The following is a 20,907-nucleotide window of genomic DNA, read 5'->3' as shown; positions in this document are numbered from 1 at the left end:
AAACTCAGAGAGATCTGCCTGCTTCTGCCTCCAGAGTGCTGGGATTAAAGGAGCCACCACTGCCTGGCAAATCCCTTATTTTTAATAGGATATATTGGAACATTATAGTTATAAGGCAGGGCATCTACATTATAAAACCTGCTTGTGGATCACACACACCCTGTCAAATCCCTATATCTAATATTGGTGTGAATGTAAATAAATAATTTAGGTAAGCACACAGCTTTTAAAAATTAGAAATCCTAACATTGTAACTTTTAAATATAACAGATTGATATGCTACTTAAAGAGTACTTACTCTCTGGAGACATCTCTGAAGCTGAACACTGCCTTAAGGAACTGGAAGTACCTCATTTTCACCACGAGCTTGTCTATGAAGTAAGAGTACATTCTCATACCCAAGAGGATTGTCTTTCCTTTTTTTCTAAAGATTTATTTTTATTTTATGTGTAATGGTGTTTTGCCTGCATGTGTGTCTGTGTATGAGTGAATTACAGACAGTTGTGAGCTGCCATGTGGGTGCTGGGAATCGAACCCAGGTCCTCTAGAAGAGCAGTCAGTGCTCTTAACTGCTGACCTATCTCTCCAGCCCCCCACGAGGATTTTTAGTTTTATATCACAGTGACCAATGTTTTATTTAATAATACAAAGCTTTTTTCCTTAAAAATACTAAAATAATTTATGTTTATATAATCATTACAAAAAACATAATCACTACATGTTAGATGAGAGATCTGATACATTTTTAGGAGCAGTTTCTCATGAACTGTTAAAAATTAATTTACTCTTTTTGTTCAATTTTTAGGCCATTGTAATGGTTTTAGAGTCAACTAGAGAAAGTGCATTCAAGATGATCTTAGATTTATTACAATCCTTGTGGAAGTCTTCTACCATTACCATAGACCAAATGAAAAGAGTATGTATGACATTATTTTAAATAATACCTCAACTATATAATTGTATAAAGGTTATGTATTGTTAATGAAGGTTTCTTTTAGTGTATGTGTAGTATTATGCCTGAGATTTTGTTTGACTTTTTAAATTTTTTGGATGTGAAACTTAGATAACACTTCAGTCTTTTTTAAAAGTATGATTGTTCAGTTTGTGAGATACAAAAGCATTTAAATGACATTTCTTTTCCTATTTAAGTTGTATATGTTTTTTAAATGGTGAAACTATTTATCTTTTATACAAGATAGTAAATGTAGATTGAGAAGTAGATAGGGAATTTGCTCATTGTCTGACATTTGCCTGGTGTTCTTAGAGAAGTTTTAAAGAAAGCAAATATACTTTATTTTCAAGGTTCAGTTATTGACTTGTTTTGCCAGTTTGCAGTGCATCAGTTTATAATATAGTGGTGGGTTGTTTCATGACATCATTTTTACGCAGGGTTAACAATTGTAATTTTGTTCTAGGGTTATGAGAGAATTTACAATGAAATTCCAGATATCAATCTGGATGTTCCACACTCATACTCTGTGCTGGAGAGATTTGTGGAGGAATGTTTTCAGGCTGGAATCATTTCCAAACAAGTCCGAGATCTTTGTCCATCAAGGTACTGTGTTTAAATACTACTTTCTCATTGTAAAATACTGAATGAGATAGTTGGGGAGCTAAGATAGTTGTGTGTGTGTTTGTCATTCTGCTGTCAGGAAAATGAAGTAGTGTCTTTCTTGAAGTGACTGGAGGCCAAGAACTGTCTACTTGTCTCCTTAAGAGTTTAAGCTTGCTTGTCCTCTTGCAACTGTGGCCAGGACTACTATTTGGAGGGAGCTAATTTTATACAGTGTAGATGTTTACCAGGATGTTAGTAAACGTTATTTCAGTGTAGATATTATCATCAGAAACACAAGAAAATTGGAGATTATTTAGTGAACCTTCAAGTTCTCATGACTAGTGCCTTGTATTGGCAAAGTGTGAATTTAGACTTTCTAGACTTAAGGTCTAAATGCTTTCCTGTACTTGGCAGTGGCTTTCTTTGCTTCACGTGATGAAGAACAGACACTTACTGTAGGACTGTTTTTCTCTTTAAGGAATTATATTTGTACCACTAGGATATAATTTAAAGAGTTGATAAGGGCTTTTCCCCTTAATAAGGCAGTAGGTGTAGCAAGTTAAAGACTTAGCTGTAACCAAACATGTTTTATATACATTTTTGTTCTTTTTAAGTCTGAAAAATGTAAGCTTTGAATTTTGTTTTGTGAAGAGTCTCAGAAAAACTACTACTAAAGTTTATAGGCTCAGAGAGAAGGTGGAGGTGTAGAAATCTCTGGAAATGCAAATCATGGCTAGATGCCGCATATACGTCACATAGCATCAGTGAAACCGCCACCTTAGCGGGTAACCCTAGCGAGACCTTTTGTCTTCACCATTTCATCTCACCCTGATCTTAGTGTAGTCCTCAGTTTAAGGACACAGAGCAGATTCCTGTCCCAGTACATTATGGTTGCGTTTTAAGATTCTTTTAAAGCTGTGTTTGAAAGTCTGGTTATTTTTATTGGGGGCTTTAATTCTGGAGTCATTGAAGAGTTCCTACAGTTGTGTAATATAATACCAAACAACTTTGACTTTTGTCATCATTAAGCTTTTGTGTTTGTGTGTTAAGTACACATGCATGTGTGATCTTGCATGCTTGGGGCAGAGAGCAGGGGCTAATTGGGTGATAGGTCTGCCTACACTTCCTGATGTAGGCTGCTGGCCAGGTGTTCTCTGGGGAGAGTGCTGCTGCAGTAGCTGGAGTGCAGTGGCTCTCAGAGGAGAGTTTCTTGAGTTTCCAAACCAGTCAGCCTTCCCTTAATGGGGCATATAGGGTAAAGAAATCAGATTTCCTTTGGTTGTCTACAGATTAGGACTTTTCTAAGGCTAAGGGAAATTTAGTTATTAAACATTTTGGTGATATTATTTGTTAACATTGTTTATGTGGACATGTGTGTTCATATCATGGTACATATATGGAGGTAAGAGGTCAACTTCTGGGATTTCCTTCTGTACCTCCACCATGATGGTCCCAGGATCGATCAGGTTTGGTGGCAAGAGGAGCCTTTACTTTCTTTGAATCACCTCCTGTTTGGCTCACTTGCTTTCAAATAAGGTAAAAATAAATACTGAAGTCTAAGTAAAATGTAACTTTAATTACAACTAATAGACACAGAAAATGCATTAGTAATTGTTTCTCTAAGCTCCTCATACTTGCTCTTTATCTGATGATTTTTAAGGCTAAGGTTTCTAGTAGGTAAAAAACATCCTTTCAAAGGAATTCAGACACGCTGGCCTTAAACAGCAGAACTCTTTATGTCTAAATGTATAAACATAGATGTCAAGGTTTTAATGTTTTTCGAGTCAGATTTTTACCTGCTTTTGTTTTTGTCCTTTTCATTTACAGGGGAAGAAAGCGATTTGTAAGTGAAGGAGATGGAGGTCGTCTTAAACCAGAGAGCTACTGAAGGCAGAGCTCTTACAGTCTTAGCTGGGATAGCGGCAGATCTGAACTGTAAGAGTTGTTAGTGCAGGTTTTTTTTTTTTTGGGGGGGGGGGTACAAGGCATTTGTGAAATTTTATAAACTTACATTTAATGGGGATTTTTGAAGGAAGTATTTTTTTTCTTTTTTTTTTTCTTTGAGGGGAAACTAAAGGAGGGACAGAAGAGTAACCACTTAAATGTGGAATATTCTGATAAGCTACTTTTTCTAAGTGCCATGTTTATGACCTAATCATTCCAGGTTTTGCATTGACGTCTGACTGCCACTCCTTTCTTTCAAGGACAGTGGTTTTTTTTTTTGTAGTAAAATCACTGGTTTATACAAAGCTTTAGTTAGGGGACAAGTGAAGCTACTAAGCCCCATGTTGGCTGCTGCTGTGGAAATGCTGTGCTTCGGGAATAAACACACACATACATACTCACCCTACACACATCTTTAACACACACACACACACACACACACACACACACACACACACCCCCACACACACTTTTGTCTTAAGAAGAATTTTTAAAAGACGAGTTAGTCATGAGACTTTTTCATCTTTCCAGGGAACATATTGATTGGTCTTAAATACTAGACAGTTAAGTAAATGGTGGCTGGAACATCTATTTTTCTACAAAACTGGAAAAATGAACCTGGTTCTACAAGAATGTACAACAAAATAAAACGTGAAGCAGTGTTGATTCTTTAGTTGGGAGTACATTTTGTGTGTTGAAAACGTCTTTTAGGTTTCCTGTCTAAACTTCATTAGGCCTTGTGTTCATTCCCAAAGTGCAGGACAAACAAAAATGCTTTGTTGTTTCTTGAGACAGAGTCTTGTTATGTAGCTCTGGCTGGCCTGTGTCCTCAAACTCATGGTAGTCTGTGTCTAACTCCATGTCCGAGTGCTGGGAATAAAGGCATGGACCATCATGCCTGGCTTTCATAACAAGTACACTTGAGCTTAGTGAATTAAAGTTATTACAAACTCTTTTTTTATTTTAACCTTCAAACTTTAATAATAATAATAAAAAATAGGACTAGAGAGATCACTAAGCAGCAGTGAGCACCTGCTGCTCTTTCATAGGACCCAAGTTGGATTCTTAGCACCCACATCGTGCAGCTCACAACCTTCAGGAACTTGAGTTTTCTGGGGTATCAGATGTCCTCTTATGACTTCTATGAACACCTGCATATAGGTGGCATAAACACAAGACACTTAAAAATCTTAGAGCAGTGTAATAGTTGAAAAGCCTTTTAAGGTTACACTAGGGACATACATGCACAGTTTATCTTTGTTTATTGATCTGAGCTGGAGTTGAATAAAGTTTGTTTAATATATAAACAGCTCTTATCTTTAAATTTTGTTGACGTTTAAAAAAGTATTCTCCTTCAGAAGGAAAACATGCTCATTGCGTAGTGGCTCGACTTACCTTTCACTCTTCTGAAAGGGGATTCGGATCCACAAAGCTGGTCTCTGGAAAGCAACATAAGCCACGTTGTTAGCCTAGAAAAGCGTTTCCCAAAGCAGGACAACTTCAGCTCATTAGTTACAGAGGATGGTACTTCTAGCAGTCAGAAGTTGAGGTTAAGTTTTACTCAGCACAAGACTTCCACAGTTGATGATTCCACGGGAGAGTGTGGCTTATTCGGAGTGGAATGTCTGTCTCCAATTCAAGGCAATGATTTCCAAGGCTCTATCACACATGACTTTAGTGACAGCAGTTTGTGTTAGTGATGAGAACACATGTCCTGAACTGGGCTCCTCTGGTAGCCAGACAACCTTTGGAGCAGAGGCAACCATGTATGCAACTCCAATAAGTAGTCTCATATCAAAAACTAGATTTAAGGGGAGCCAAACGCTTTCTTCTTCAGCAGAAGTGAGAGACAGTGTTTCAACACCTGGAGACAGTGGTTTTAGCTCCCTTACCTGGAATAAGTTGGAAGATTCCATTTCTGACCAAGAGGGCTTTTTGCAAGAAGAACTGTTTCAGAAGGGGATCCCCCAGAATGGGAGACCTTGTAAAAAAGCCAAAGCATCCTGGAAGGTTGAGGAGGCTGTCCACTCTCCGGGAGCAAGGCTCCCAGTCAGAAACGGAAGATGAAAAGCAGATGGTTACTCCCAACTCTGAAGTAAGAGTGGGTGCTGCTTCAGTCACCTCGGAGGGTTAGCAAGGCTCCAGTGAGAAGATCAGGGATTGGACTTTAAGCTTTAAGAACTTGTCAAAATACCCCAGCCTCCTGTTAGTTCATGAGCTCTTTATGAAAAGCAAAAAGAAGAGATTCTAGTAGGAAGATGACCAGGCATTCTTTGAGGAAAGGGATGAGGAAACAGACTTCAGCATATTCTGGCAGGACTGATTGGCAAGAAGATGGGCATAGAACAGCTGGATATCTTGACAGAATTACAGTATAGAAATTTGAAGCATATTTTAACTATGGTTTTAGATTCCTTGACTTCAGAGAGTTTATTCAGGTAAGAAATAAAAGTTGCTCATGGAAGAAAAAAGTATTCTCTTAAGTATTAAGAAGTATTCTCTTAAATCAAGTATTCTACTTAAAGCTTTACATTTATCTAAATATCAATATGTAATTACCAATAAATAAGTTACTTTAAAGGGAGATCATATTTCTAGCCTCTTTTATAAAGGCTAATTACTTAGTAAGGTTTCAAAGTCTGTGGCAATTGAAGAAGTCTAGTGACTGCAATCAACCATTATATTTACAATTTCCAAAATATTTTCTTGGTTACAAGGCTAGGTAGTCTTTTAGAAAGAAAACCCTCTAGTGTTTCTTAAAGCTCATATTTATTTTATTGGTTTATTACTGTGATGGCTAAAATAAAGCATTTCTAGGTTTTTGTATTTGGTAATCAATACTTTTGTAATTCTCTATTTCTTAAAATTAGTGTAATTAAAAGCTAAGTTGACTCCAAAATAGCTGAAAGTTTTTTAAAAATCAAATTTGTTAAGAAACCAGTTTTGTTACTGCTGTCATTATGGTCAGTCTACATACCATTAAGGATGACATGGTACATAACTGGTTAAGTTTGTTTCTGGGTAACACTATATTCAAGAATAGTTTATTTTTAGATTTAGGTGTCTAAAAAGATGAGGAATCCATCATCCAGAAAAGATACATCTAATCTCTAACACTACTACAGTAGGTAGGTTGAATAAGGTAATTTATAATTTTGAAAACCTTTTTAAGATCCCATAAAACATCATTCAAAGTTTTCTTTTTAATACAAGCCAATGTTTAAGTTCCCAAATTTTATTTTTTAAAATTATGAATGTCCAGTTTGATTATGTATTTTCAGCCTATAGATGCAGAATAGTTTCTAGTTCCCGAACAGGTGAGATGGGTTGTCCCCTTAAAGTGGTACTAGTCAGTGGGCTATTTGCTGGTCTTCTTTTTCTGCCATTTCTTGTTGGCGGATTGTATCCTGTGCTGCTTGCTGCATTTTCTCTAGTTTTTCCAGAGTCAGAGATTTTAAGGGTAAAAGCTTGGGTTTACACAGCACCATTGTGGTTACATCTTCTACAGACAACTGCCCTATTAATAAGAAATAAGAAATTAATTTGAGGAATGTAGACAGAAGTTTTTGTCCCATCCAGTCCCGCAGATGCTCAGTCACAAATAAACACAGATAAATAACCGTTTATTAACTATAAATGGTTTGGCCTATTAGCTCAGGCTTATTATTAACTAGCTCTTACAATTTAAATTAACTCATAATTCTTATCTATGTTTAGCCATGTGGTTTGGTACCTTTTCTCAATGCAACATTTTTATCTTGCTTTCTCTGTGTCTGGTTGGTGACCGCAGACTGAGCCTTTCCTCTTCTCAGTTATTCTAGTCTGGTCACCCAATCTATACTTCCTGACTGACTACAGGCCAATCAGCATTTTATTGAACCAATAAATCTTACAGGGTACAAGAGCATTATCCCACAGCAGAGGAAGATGCTTGGTGGTTTTGATTTGTAGCTAGAATGTAAGTCAATGAAAAAGTTTCTGTTCCTAGACTGACAAAGCAGTGATCCCACAAGCAACATTTCTTAACACTACAGAAGGGTCAGGAAACAAGAGCTGGACTTCGATATACCATAGCTTTTTGGACCAAATGTTTAATTGGAGGAATATATACACAACACAGAAATACAGCAAGGTGAAATATTTAACGTGAGTGCTCAAATTATGAATTATTTAACTGGAATGGTTAGCTTTTCTCACCAGAGTATGACTTTAGGTTACTTTCCCCATATTTTCAATCTTCCTTTAAATTCCATTTCACTGAGAATTTCACATTGTATTCTGCACTGAGGTACAACAGGATTTTTCTTTTTTTTTGAAATAGGTTTTCTCTGTGGCTTTGGAGCCTGTCCTGGAACTAGCTCTGGTAGAAGACCAGGCTGGCCTCAAACTCACAGAGATGCACCCACCTCTTCCTCCCAAGTGCTGGGATTAAAGGTGTGTGCCACCACTGCCTAGCTCAGTACAATAAGATTTATAGTTACAAGAAACAGTACTTAATTTGGTATCCTTTGTTGAGAAAAGTGAGAATTTCTTTTACAACCTACTCATGAAAACAAAATATAAGTGAGAGTGGACTGTCATAACCCGGAAGATGTAGGCACTTAGCTATTCTGCTGTGCTATACCCATCACCTGATAAGTCTCTAGTAGTCTACAATGAAATACTTGTGAAATATACCTTGTTTTGGAAGGACTTCCCGGAACATCGACTTCACTTCTGCCATCTATAACTGCTGGATACGGTGCTTTTGCTCCTTCAATGAGAAATCAGTTACTGACATTAAAATTCCCAAAGAATTCCTGGCGACCATAGCTGAAACAAATACTACAGAAAGTGAAGATTTCCTGTAAGATTTCCTGAGCAGTTTTCTGTGGTTCTCTGAAATAAGGCTGAGACATTTTACATGTATCTAGATCTTGTCAGTCTTTAGTCAATAGTAACTGGAATGCTAAGCATTCTAACTTCTTATCCTAGGAAAAAATTTGTAAAACTTCACTTCTCTTTTTGCTTTTACATTTTTTTTCTATTTTGTTTTTTGAGACAGGGTTTCTCTGTGTAACAGCCCTGGCAGTCCTAGAACTCATCTGTTGGCCAGACCGGCCTCAAACTCACAGAGACCCACCTACCTCTGCCTCTCAAGTGCTGGGATTAATAGTGTGCACCACCATTGCCTGACATACTTTCTTTTTTTAAAAAAGGAAATCATTCAGTTGAGAAAAGGTATATAGTAAGGCTTCTTAGTTCACTGACAGCTTCTTTCTTGAGAAGGCACTAACACCAATCTACCACTGAAAAGGGGTGAGGCGGAGATGACGAGGTGGTAATAGGCAACATTTCCTAACATTCAATTCTGGGTTGCTCAGCTGTAACCTGTAAGAAGCAACATAGTGGGTAAGCAAGCTATGAAATAGACATGAAGCATGCTTTAGTAGTTCCACTGAGATACTATATGCTAAAGGACCAGGATACACGTTCCTGTAGTATTATGGCTATTTAAGCCAGTAACACTTGTTGCAGATTACAGATATACTGTCTGCTCTAAGTTCCTGGATCAAGTTGTAGATGGTGCCTTTCTAAATACGGTTTTCTAGACAGTGCCACCCATTCAGTGATGTTTCACTACACTGAGGCAACCTTACTATGTCTTTCACAATGTTACTTACCAAGATTTATTATTTATAAAGTGATGCTGGCTCTGTGCCTGCTTTTCCACCCACTGCAAATTAATTATAACCAAATGAAGCTGCCTTTGTTCTTTGTCATTCTTGTTCCACTCCTTAGACATTCCTAATATAAGCTTTCTACTTTATGTTCTTCAACTGATTATCTTCTCCTTCAAATTACTCTGGAATGTCTAGGTTCCTGAGAACCTCTGTTTTTCAGAACTCCTGTCTTCAAACTTTATTCCTGTTCTCTCTCTGTTCTATCAGGGACAGTAGATGATATAAGGAGTAGGCCAGGAAAGCAACTCTTCTCTAAATGGAGTGTGAGGTAAGTATACCATGCAATTTCCTTAGAATGCACAGCCCCAAATACATTTTTCCTTTCTATTTAGGCCCGAAACTCAATACTCAAGCCTTTTTCTTCAATGTAGGGTGGAAGACTGATAGCAGTGCATATCCCTACTTAAATCAATATAGCTACTGAGCCCCCTTGTATCTCCATTAAAAACATCACAATGAAAATCCCGTGCCTGCATCAGATTTGACATGCCACTGAAAAGGATGGGCATTACTCTGAGAAAAGTAAAGCACAGTAACTAGTTTCCTACATACAAGCAAGATGCTGCCTATCATGGTAGGTTAAGTTTTAGCTGTTTACAGAAAGAGCAACTCTAGCTTTGTATAATTACATCACTACTCTTTGTTTTCCTTTGGTTTTTACCTCTTACACATCCAAAATACAAGAGGAAAACAATGATACTTGGTATTCATCTGTTTGACTGAGCGATTGTTAGTGGAAAGGGTGTGGGGCTAAAGGACTGGCAAAGAATGTGTTGACACTGGTGAGGGTAACATCAGTGCCCTCGTTTGCTTAGGCGGTTTCTGCTTTAGTAGGACTGATTCTTGTTCTAGGCCCCTTAGGCCTTGACAGGAGAGAAACAGGAAGGGAAGGGCTAAAATAAGCAAGGTGGAGATCTAATGGCTAGCTGGCCAGGATATGCACTTTGGATAATTGCCCTGGGAGTCTAGAGTAAGAAGGAACATTCTTTTCTTTCTTTTTTCTCACAGCAGTCTGCTATTCGCCAGACACAAGTGTTTTGTAGGGTGTAGTGATTTCTAAGGAGTTGTGGCTACTTCTAAGCAGAGTATCAATGCAGATGGGATGTATACAAAACCAGAGATGGATGGATCAAAAAAAAAAAAACATATTACTGAAATGTGTATTGTAAAACTGCCATGAGGGCCTACCATATGCCAGACAGTGTTCATCAGTGAACAAAAAAATCTTTTGCCTTTTGGAGCCTACAGCTAGGGATAAGGGAAGAGAAACAACAGAAAGTAGCTTAGTACAGATAGAAGTTTAAATTGAATGCTGGAAGACGGTAATCCAATTGTAATAGGAAAATCATTAGGATGACACTTTAAGCAAAGACTGTTTTTATATGTGTAAGTTTATGTGCTACACTTTGGAAATGTGGACAAATCAAAAAGCCTGTTAACTTCCACAGCGAAACAAGGCTTATGGAAATGAGCACCCTCTTTCAATTTTTTTTTATAGAGCTACTTTGCTTTATCTACTAAAACCAAGTATTTGACCTCAGAGCTATCATACTTATGAAACTACAGCAGAAGTTTATGAGTCGGGATGGCCACTCAGCATTGCATTAAAAATGACATTGACGAGCAACATGTTCAGCAATACTGAGCCCACTTGTTCACCAACTGGCCAAGAGATAAATTATGGGTTATGCACAGACTAGAATGCTATCTCAGACTAAAAAATGACCCAGATTGTGATGGCATATTAAGACAAATATTAAAATGAAATAGATGTATTCTTACCATATTGGAACCCATCTATATAGCAAGACAGGGTTTCCTTGTAGCGTTGGAGCCTTCCTGAAACTCGATCTGTAGACCAGGATGGCCTCGAACTCTGCTTCCTGAGTGCTGGCATTAAAGGTGTGCGCTGTCACCACCTGGCATGTTTAACACTGCTAAGTGCAGTGTCACTAAACTATTGTTTGTCTTCAGACAGGGTAACTGGAAAATACTGTGCTGTTTCCTTCCCTTTTTAAAGTTTGTAATCTCTCGGAGAACATAGTTCTGATGGGCAGTGTACTTTAAGATCCTGAGAAGTCAAGCAAACCTACCACAGTAATGGATGTCTAAAATGAATGCAAAAGAACTCAAAGAAAAACGTTTGTCATATGATATTTTACTGTTTTTGGAGCACTGAAAGACTTGTCTAAGAAAGATGCTTTTAAAATCAGTCATGTATTTGGACAAGCTGGAAGAGGAGATCACCAAAGTGTCCTTTTTACCTTAAGAATGCACATTCCCTTCAGAGTCTTACCTGCAATTCATCACGACATGTTTCTAAATCAACAAATATTTTTCAGTTGTAATAGTTACAAAGGACATGATTTCTACATACTTAACATCAATTTTTAAAACCAATGTAAACAGCAATTTGGTAGTAACATTTTAATAAAAAGAAAAAGTTCTTAGAGCTTTTATATTATTCATTTTAATCCCTAGATCTCTTTATATTTTTTTCTTTTTGATTTTTCGAGACAGGGTTTCTCTGTGGTTTTGGAGCCTGTCCTGGAACTAGCTCTTGTAGACCAGGCTGGTCTCGAACTCACAGAGATCCGCCTGCCTCTGCCTCCCGAGTGCTGGGACTAAAGGCGTGCGCCACCACCGCCCGGCTTAGATCTCTTTATTTTTAACACAATTTTAATCTAATGTAACATTTTCATACTTGGTATGTTAACTGATCGTACTAGCATATTAGCTGGTTACAAAAATTTAAATAAATTAATAAAATTAAAACTTTAAAGTACACATTGTTAAAATTATTGACCACACATCTTTTACTTAGGACTTTTTTCCTCAGGAAGTTTACATATGCTTGGCCGAGAATTTATTGGAATCTGACTTTTCATTTATATAGGCATAAGTACTGAGATGGGAATGGGAAAAATTTTTGTTTGAACTTGTTATATATGACCTATTAATAACAAATTAGTAAATTAATTTTTCCTCATTGTGTATGCCAGGCTAGCATTTCACTACTGAGCTGCATCCTTAGTACCTACACTTCCTTGTGTAGTTTTGGAAGTTGAGCACTGAGCATTTCCTTTTGTGAAAGCTCAGCATTCCCTAAGAATCCCAAGTCCTTAGTCTTGAAATGTGCTTTATTTACTGTCTCTGGTACTCAAGAGATTTTGGTCCTTGAAGTATTTCATCGCAGTAAAATTCTACACTGGCTAGGAAAATGCCTTTTTCTTTTTCTTTTTTGTTATGTGATTGTGAAGGCAGGGGTAGGTACAGGAAATTAGACTAAGCATAGTTAACTATTGGCTCCTTTTTTTTTTTTTTTACAGGAAATTAAGCCTTAGAGACTTCACATGGAAGTTAATGGTCTACAAGTTCACTATTCTTAGCCTTGCTTGCCTTCATTCTGCCCTGATTGTCTGTAGGTGTCTTGAAGCATATGTGTAACCTCACATAAATACTACTCATTTGTAAAATCACATTATGTTGTACTTAGAAATATTAATAGATTTTCTGAGAGAATTTTATAGTTAACTAAAATTTGAGATGCTCTATGAAGGAAAAGTTATTTTCCTTTTTAACATCAAAACTTTCTTGAAACTTAAATGTAATAAAGTATGTAGAATTTGCAGCAGGAGAACTGAAAATGTATTATTTGCCAAACTTATTTGATCCTGGACTCCTTTAAAAAATGCTTACATGGTATACAGCCTGTAGATGTGTGGTAAGACACATGATAGGCGGAGCACACTCCAAGGAAAACACCATTATTTACAATATAATAAAGCTACTTTGAAATCACCCTTTTCCTGAATAATTTATAAAGATCAATTCAATATGGTTTATCTTCTTTCATTAGTAAGTGGAAAGTTCAGACACTCTTGGAAAACACTGTCTTTTAAAGGAACTACTTTAACATGAAAAGAGAAATATCTTGCAGAGTATTTGAGAAACTGGCAAAAATAACAGCTGTTTGCTGTTGGCTGTCAGAATAGCATTCTATGACACAAGCCCAGCATGGTGACAGTTGTGCTGCATGCACATGTAGACCTAGAGTGCTGCGGGTGGACAGCCGCTGTTCTCTATCACTGCAGTATCTTCAAGACAAAAGGACCTGCACAGATGTAAAAGCTGTTTTAGGAGGACAACTGAAAGGCACTTTAAAGAGTCTAATACAGGCAGTGGATGTTTCAGTCTTGGCAACCAGCTGGATCACAGAACCAAAAGAAGAGGAGCTTTGGTCATGGTGTCTCTTCACAGCAATATAACACCGACTTAAAACATCACAATTCAGGTTTAGGTTCAGCAAGTGTGTAAGTTCAGTTGGAAGATAAAAATGATTGAGGTACACAGAGTCAGCTGTACATCAGTATCAATGACAGAGGTACAAAATCACTCGGGTGGAAAATGGTGGGTGGTGGGATTAGTGGTAAAAACAGGAATACACAGCAGTGAAGAGAAGCATCCTTTTAAAGCATTTTGCTTATTTTGTTATGTGTGTAGGTGCACACATGCCATACTAATGCATGGGAAATAGAGAATTCATATCAAGCCTCACATCAATCCCTAGCAATAAGAGTTCAATGAATATTAGCAATACTGTACTGTACAGCTATAATGTCATAAAACTAGATTCTCAGAAAAAATGAAGTCTAAAAAAGTTATGGGGGTTTATTACTAATATTTAATAAAGAAAAACATACCAGTAAGGAGGAACATTTCAGAATTATTCACTCATCACCCATCAACCAGGTCAGAACCTGCTTGCCTTCGGAGGTCAGTTGTGTTTTACAGTGGTATGGCTATAGACTCCCATCATTCTCTATAAGTCACACTCTTAGTAATGATCTTATACACAGATTAGTTTGAATGTATCTAGCTGGGTGGTGATGCTGTAGGACTTTAATGCCAGCACTTGGGATGCAGAGGCAGGAGGATCTCTTGACTTCAAGGCCAGCCTGGTCTACCAAGTGAGTTCTAGGATAGCCAGGCTACACAGAGAAACCCTGTCTTGAAAAAAAAATTAATATATATATATATATATGTACCTTAACTTCATGTCACTGTTTAGAAGAAAGTCATATGTATTAAGACAGTTGAGCAGAATGTATGTTTTAAAAGAATGTTCCAGCAGAGCAGTCACATTCGGAGCAGACATGCAATATGTTAAATAGCTAGACAGAGCTAAACGCTTTAGGTCATATCTTTGTCTAGCTATCTGGGAAATGCAAGCTGTGGTCACTGAAGTGGTAGAAGGGGTGACAGATTACTGAGATCTAACTCCAGTTATAAGAATATGGATCAGAAACATCAAAATCAAGACCCAGGACAGGATTTGGATCCATTTCTAAAACTGTTCTAGCTCACAGGAATATTTGGTTTTGTATTAGAAGTCACTCCCATAGGAAAATGTCTTCTTATATTGCTCACCATTCCTGTTACTTGGTCTTCACTATCACTCTTTCCCTTGTTAAGTAAACTCATCAGCTTATCCTAATTTATAGAAAACCCATCTCTAAAGTATGAAATGGAATGCTTCAGAGTAGTTTAGGGGTTCTATGTGTTTCAAACAAGCCATGACAACAAAAGCTTTCGGAAAACAAGCTTGAGGTAAAAATTTTCTTTCAGTAATCTATTTCATTTATTTAAGTAAATGTAAATTTATTTACATATAGAGTTGTACTCTATGCTAATTAGTATAGCTGTTTTTGCTGTTTCATGGATCCACTTTAAATGAGGTACCTAAGTTAAACTGATGGTTAACTTAGCTGTGTGACCCTGAATACATTCCTTAACCATTATGCAGCTTGGTTTCCTCATATAAAACATACTTCAAATCTCAATATCTATCCAAAATTAAAAGTTCCACATAAAGAGCAGATAGACAAATGCCTAGAAATTCAGCATGGTTTACTATCCGAGGTCAAATTTTTATGCCATGATGGACTTGCTCTACACTGCCATTAAGGGATCTTCCAAGTTCCAAGACCTTTGAATTTTTGTAGACATTGTATTCCCTATAAATATGACAGCATGATCTATTTAAGTGTTTTTCTTTAACATTTTTTACTTACTTAAATTTAAAGCAGCATGCACTGCCAAGTTGTATCCTTATATGTTTTTTAGAATGTGTGATAAAGCAAATGTACTTTATAATATCTACAATTCAAGGCTGAAATCACGTGGAAGATTTTAAGTGAGCAGTGAAGAGTAGAAACCTATACGGACTGTAACCAAGGGAACAGAATTCTGTTGTATGTTAAAAATCTATCTTGAATCTTTGGCAGAGATGACAAGTGACTTGATTCTTACCAAGAGAAGTAATAGTGTGATGTGGGATTCTCCTCTGTATGCTGTGAATACCATTGGTTAATAAAGAAGCTGCTTTGGGTCTGTTGCAGTGCAGAATGGGACAGGATGGGAATTCTAAGCAGATAGAGGAGTAGAGAGTAGGTGGCATCAGGGAGACGTCATGTAGCTGCTGGAGGAGAAAGACACTAGGTACTGATAAACCACGTATCTCATGGTAAAATATAAAATAACAGAAATGGGCTAATTCAAGATGTAAGAGCTAGCTACAAATACCCTTGAGCTATTGGGCAAACAGTATTGCGATTACTATGTTTCTGTGTGACTACCTCGGGTCTGAGCATTCGGGAAACGAACAAGCAGCCTCTGACTACAATAGTGCTTTAAAGCATTTTGTGACTCTTTAAGTCGTACTGCTTTTTTTTTGAAATATAGACATCATAATGCTGGAGCCCTATAGTCCCAGACTAGTTTAATTTTAATTTAGTTTAATGGTCTGCTGGATGTTTAAAAAGTGTTTGAATCAATTTTGAAAACCTGAAGATTTGACATAAAATCCAAATTTTAGCTGTATTTGGAAGTATTTGATAAACATGTCCTCTCCAGTTCTCTAGTCCTCAGGATTCCCATTGCTTCCCTCCTCCTATCAGCTCAGCTGTTAAGCACATCTAACATTGACCTGTAGTTAAATACAGAGCCACTGCAATTGTCTAACTGTACCAGTTGTGCAGGGATTGACTTTTGTTTGATTTTTTTTTTTAAAGTTGGAAACCTAGTTTTTAATGTCTGTGCCATTTCTCCAACTTCCTCTCCCCCTCTTGAGACAGGATTGGGATGCAGTTGCTGAGGTTGCTTTGCGACTCCTGGGCTCAAGTAATACTCCTGCTTCATCCTCCAGCAGAGCAGGTGCGACTAGTGAAAACCACCGGCTCTGGCCTGCTAGGAACTAGGATTCAAATCCTAAATATTGAACCACCAGAAGCAATCCTATTATACAAAGGATATTTATTGTTAGGGCTTTTAAAATAAATTATTTTGTAAATACTCATTGTTAGCTCTTTTAAAGTAAATTCAGTTTGGTGCAGTTTCAAGTGCACAGAATTGAAATTTGGCACAGAATTGTAGGAACAATAACAAAAATCTTGTTTTATTCAAATGTTGAAGTTGAATGATGAGGTTTCAAAAACAGATTTTGGAAGAATGGGTATTAAATTTTGGGCCTTTTGTATACTAACTGGACATTCACCCCTGAGCTGCACTTCCGGTCTCATATAGCTTGTCCAATGTAAGCTAATAAGGAAAGGTGAGAGTGAGCCCTGAACGAATGCTTCCAAGTAGATGTGCAGTAGTAACACCCACTTTTACTCAAGCAAATGCTCATCTGCCAGCAGAGTGTGGACTGATAACATTCATGTGGAGAAGCCAACTGACATCAGACATCAGACAGCTGGAGACATAGCAGCTTCTATTCTGCTTTGCTAGCTGGCACCTGCTAGGATAGATGTGCTGCAACATGCTCAGTCTGGCTAATTAACTCAGACTCATGTTAATAAAATGTGTGCTGTCTAGTTTCGGAAATGTGCCTAAGCCTTGGAACAGGAACTGCTCCTGGGGGATTTGGATGATATCATAAGCACTGGGAGATTCCAATAGCATATACCACTATTAAGTTCATATTCATCTCATGTAAAATACTGTTCTTTAATAACCTGTTTTAAAATTCAGGTCTAGGTGATATTTCTTAAAAATATTTTTAGTCTCGTGAAAAAATTAGTAGCTGAGATAACTAGTTAGCTATTTCCATAATATGTAAGAAAAAAATTATTTGATAGTTTACATTGCTTTCTAAAGCTCATTCCTCAAATGTCAGATTTTGTGCATAAAAATCTTGCTTTATTATTAAAAATGTGCACTTTTTCTAAAGTCCTCCAGAATCAATGAATTAGACTCTTTTATGTTTTTGATATAAATTTGGAGAATTGTCTATCTCATTGACCTTTAAACATTTAATGCCTAATATGTGCCTAAATTATACTGATTTAGAAGATAACAATCATACTGTGACCACATTCTGTGAGCTATGAGGCAAGCTAAAGTACTTTACATAATATTTGAATTATGTTTAAATTTCGTTTTAAACGGCCCACAGACACTTACTAGTGAATGGTCATATTCCTGAAATCCAGGTCTGATTCTAAAACCTAGTTTTAACTACTATATTATTTAGCCTTCTTGAATTTAGTACCAAGCTAAAATTGTTTCACAATCATATATGAGCACACTTCCTCCTATACAAAGAAAGTAACTATTGAAACATGTTATTTTAACTTTCAGTATGATAGCTAAAAACATTCTATACTAACCTAAGAGATTTCTTTTCACTTTCAAGATGAAAAGAAAGTGTAGGGTGCATTCTTGGGAGTTTTTCTCTTTTGATTATCAACTAAATTCCACAGTTCTGTATCCATCGGGCAGAGAATGTTACTAATGAATTCAGTGTTAAGTACAATCTTGGTTTTGCAATTTTTAATAGGCAATGCTTACTACCAAAAAGCTATCATAGAGACAACAGGAACAATTAGATCTTGCAGAAGAATTTCAGGGAGAAAATAACATTGCCTAAACTGGATTGTGGCCAGATGGACCACAGTTGCTGTGGTATCCGCCGTGATAACATCAAGATTGTGTATTTGAATTACAGAGCTACAATTTTTCAACAGCAGTCCACAGGGTGCCAGGACTTGAAACTCAAGAAACTATGCTGACATCAGTATACTGTGCTGTAGATTTCATTGCATCAGCTTCAAGCATAGGTGAAGTAGCAACATTTATTAAAGGGAGACAGTCTATATTGCCAGCCCAGAATACTAGGAAGCACTCTATAGACAGAGGCAAGTTAAATGTCAAACTTTCAGCATGCTAAATGGGATGGACTTCACTAGTAACACATGGCAAGGGTACATGTAGTTGCATTTGAGAACACAAATGGAAAAATAATACTGTTACGTAGTCATGTACAAGAAACAAGCTTAATCAAGACTCTTGATTCTTGAACTTCTAGGTCACATGAAATAAGGAAAGGTATCCATTTTCAACAATACTTCTGGTTGACTTCTTCAAAATGCCCATGTCACAGAGGGGAAGAAGATTCCCGGGACAGTTCTAAAGTTAAAGAGTGGTAATGTCCATGTACATTACAAAGTTTTGACAGAATTTTGATTTGTATATTCTTTGTATTTTACTTTAGAAAACTGAAGATTTTCTTGGTTGTAATGATACTGTATTTTTCAGTTTCTCTATTTCAAAATTCTTAGGAAATTCATATAGGAAATCTTATGGGTGTCGAACAGCAGATCTATAACTTATTTTTTAAATAGTAATAAGTTAGGAATGTGAGGAAGGAAATGTGTACATAGCAAAATGTTAACAAGTATTCTACATAAGTAAATGGTGCATGACTGTACAGCCTCTAGCCACCCCCCTTACCCACACTCCTTTTGGAGATCAGATTTCACTGTGTATTCCAGCGGCTTTGACTTGAGATCCTCTTGCTTCAGCCTCCTGGGTGTACCACACCTAGCTCTTCTAGCTTGGCAAAGTCTGCACATTTTCACAATAAAACAGACGGGGGGGGGGGGGGCGATGCTGTAAAGATTTCAGAGGGTAGACCTAAGAAAACACTCAGTACCGGGGACTACGCTCAATTTCAATACAGCGAGGAGCAGTGACACTGCTAGGACTGTCTCCGTCATCCAGGACAGAGCTAACGAGGGGACGCTATGTCAGGGCACGATTAGGTGCCCAGCTGGCGAATTCCACACAAACCATTTTATTCATGCATAACAACAGTTGTGAGGTTAAAAATATGTAAGCAGCGGATACATTAAATAGTGACTATTATAAGACATGCAAGAAGTGCTATATAAAGGCTGCAGAGATGGCTCAGGGGTTGAGAGTACTTCCTGCTCTCCCAGAGGACCCAGGTTCAATTCCCAGCACCCACATGGCAGCTCACAACTGTCTGTAAGTCTAGTTTCTGGGGATCTGACACTTTCACAGACATACATGAAGGTGAAACATGAACACACATAAAACGAAATGATTTTTAAAAGTGCTATATAAGCTTAGGGGAAATCATTTCCTGTTGGAGACAATTTGGAAATCCATCTCCAAGGATTACAGAATCATGGGCACAAAACTCACAAAAGGTGACGTCAGACTAAATAACCTCAGAGAAGACAAGAGAACTTCATTTTTGCCTGGCACACAGGTAGAGAAGGTAGGTTTGCACTCTCGTTATCCATTGGTTAGGTACAAGCAATTCTTAATTTACCTGAAAATTATCTTTTTCTTGTAGTTTAGTATTCAATCTGTAGATACAGAACGACTGACTTCTTGACTCAAAAAGTCTACAGAAGGAACTGCATGATATAGTTTCTTGGAGACACATACAACATTTTAAGTGTTTTTTAAAAAGAATATTTACAAGTATTAAGTTGTTTGATAAATCGTAGACACTCACGACTACTACAGAGCTCAGGACGGGAAGGCAGAAAAAGATGAAAACTGGCGGTGGGAAAGTCACCTTTTTCTTTGATAGTTGGGGTGGGAATTGATTCCTTTTTGATCCTGAAATACAGTCCTTAAAGGTCAGGGAGTACTGTACTTGATAGGAACTCGTGGAGGCGTGGTCAGGAGCTCAGCTAAGCAGTTGCTAGGGACCCAGGCTCCCGGGTCGGCCTTCTGGCCAGCCTGGCGGAGTATCGGGCAGCCTCGCCCTCCAGGGAACCTCAGAGGGGCGGAGGGAAGACTGGCCACCGCCCTGCCAGCCGGAAAGAAAACCCTCCGCCAGCGGAAGCGGCCCTAGGCCCTACCAGTCTTCTCAGAGCTCCCTGCACGCGGTTCATCCTGCCTGGCCGGCCCGCACTTGGTGACGAGGCGCACTCACCTCACTCTTCAACTCTGGGAGAGGCGGCACCCCCTGGGGCGCAGGCTGGGGCGATTACTCCCACCTTCTGGCTAGGACCCTACTAGGAAGTACCAAGCGCAACTTCCGGCGCAAGGGAGTTTTGAAGCTCTAAGTTATTTCTTCTAGGTAAGTGATCAGGCATCTGTGTAAAAGGCCTGAAAACAAAGCCTGCGGTTCCTGAGTATGAATTAACTCGTCTGTCGTGGACTGGCTGGTCATCTCTCCTGTAGGTATACTTACCGGTTCCTTTCTTCCCAGATGGATCCGCCGTTGCCCGGGGTAACGGGGACGGAATGAAGGAAACGTGTGTACGTAAAACGGGAGACAGGAAACGCCTCTTGCCATTATCAATTATGGCTGCCTGGCCTTCCATCGTCACTTCCGCCTGGGATTTGTTTCTCTACCCG

General features: G+C 38.0%; 3 protein-coding genes and 1 pseudogene across 10 annotated transcripts in view; 3 read left to right on the top strand and 1 right to left on the bottom strand.

Annotated features, from left to right (window-relative positions):
- Positions 1-12,983, top strand: part of Pdcd4 (programmed cell death 4) — a 34,071-nt gene extending 21,088 nt beyond the window's left edge. Inside the window, exons 9-13 of one of the 4 annotated variants that reach the window (XM_041661576.1) lie at positions 271-378; positions 806-916; positions 1,416-1,555; positions 3,383-3,490; positions 12,552-12,983. In XM_041661576.1, the coding sequence (XP_041517510.1) occupies positions 271-378; positions 806-916; positions 1,416-1,555; positions 3,383-3,443 (420 nt within the window). In that variant the 3' untranslated portion in view covers positions 3,444-3,490; positions 12,552-12,983. Of the gene's footprint in view, positions 1-270; positions 379-805; positions 917-1,415; positions 1,556-3,382; positions 4,173-12,551 lie in introns of those variants that run through there. The other 3 variants (XM_041661575.1, XM_041661574.1, XM_041661577.1) reach the window with 3 other exon arrangements.
- Positions 4,112-5,941, top strand: LOC121454077 (annotated as a pseudogene).
- Bbip1 (BBSome interacting protein 1) lies at positions 6,281-20,890 on the bottom strand. 4 transcript variants are annotated; one of them, XM_041661578.1, is made up of 3 exons: positions 20,741-20,890; positions 8,177-8,252; positions 6,281-7,016 (listed from the first exon to the last, which is right to left on the bottom strand). In XM_041661578.1, the coding sequence occupies exons 2-3, from the start codon at positions 8,220-8,222 to the stop codon at positions 6,850-6,852; spliced, it is 213 nt and encodes a 70-aa protein (XP_041517512.1). In that variant the 5' UTR covers positions 8,223-8,252; positions 20,741-20,890; the 3' UTR covers positions 6,281-6,849. The 4 variants fall into 4 exon arrangements, with proteins under 4 accessions (XP_041517512.1, XP_041517513.1, XP_041517515.1 ...); XM_041661579.1 differs by lacking the exon at positions 20,741-20,890 and adding an exon at positions 20,480-20,560; XM_041661581.1 differs by lacking the exon at positions 20,741-20,890 and adding an exon at positions 20,117-20,425.
- Positions 20,530-20,907, top strand: part of Shoc2 (SHOC2 leucine rich repeat scaffold protein) — an 86,635-nt gene continuing 86,257 nt past the window's right edge. The window contains exon 1 of one of the 2 annotated variants that reach the window (XM_041661573.1): positions 20,530-20,626. The gene's annotated coding sequence lies outside the window, so the exon portion shown is untranslated. The remainder of the gene's footprint in view (positions 20,627-20,907) is intronic. The other variant, XM_041661571.1, reaches the window with a different exon arrangement.

Source organism: Microtus oregoni, unplaced genomic scaffold, assembly GCF_018167655.1.
Source record: "Microtus oregoni isolate MIOR12 unplaced genomic scaffold, Mior012 000012F_ref0000307, whole genome shotgun sequence".
NCBI classification, from domain to species: Eukaryota; Metazoa; Chordata; class Mammalia; order Rodentia; family Cricetidae; genus Microtus; species Microtus oregoni.
The sequence above is the reverse complement of the archived record's forward strand: the minus strand, read 5'-3'. Positions and strand labels throughout refer to the sequence as shown.

Coding starts and splice junctions, on each gene's coding strand:
- Bbip1 (XM_041661578.1), bottom strand. CDS start 8,222: ATGGCAGAAGTGAAGTCGATGTTCCGGGAAGTCCTTCCAAAACAAG. Junction 7,017..8,176: donor GGAAGTCCTTCCAAAACAAG/GTATATTTCACA, acceptor TCTTATTAATAG/GGCAGTTGTCTGTAGAAGAT.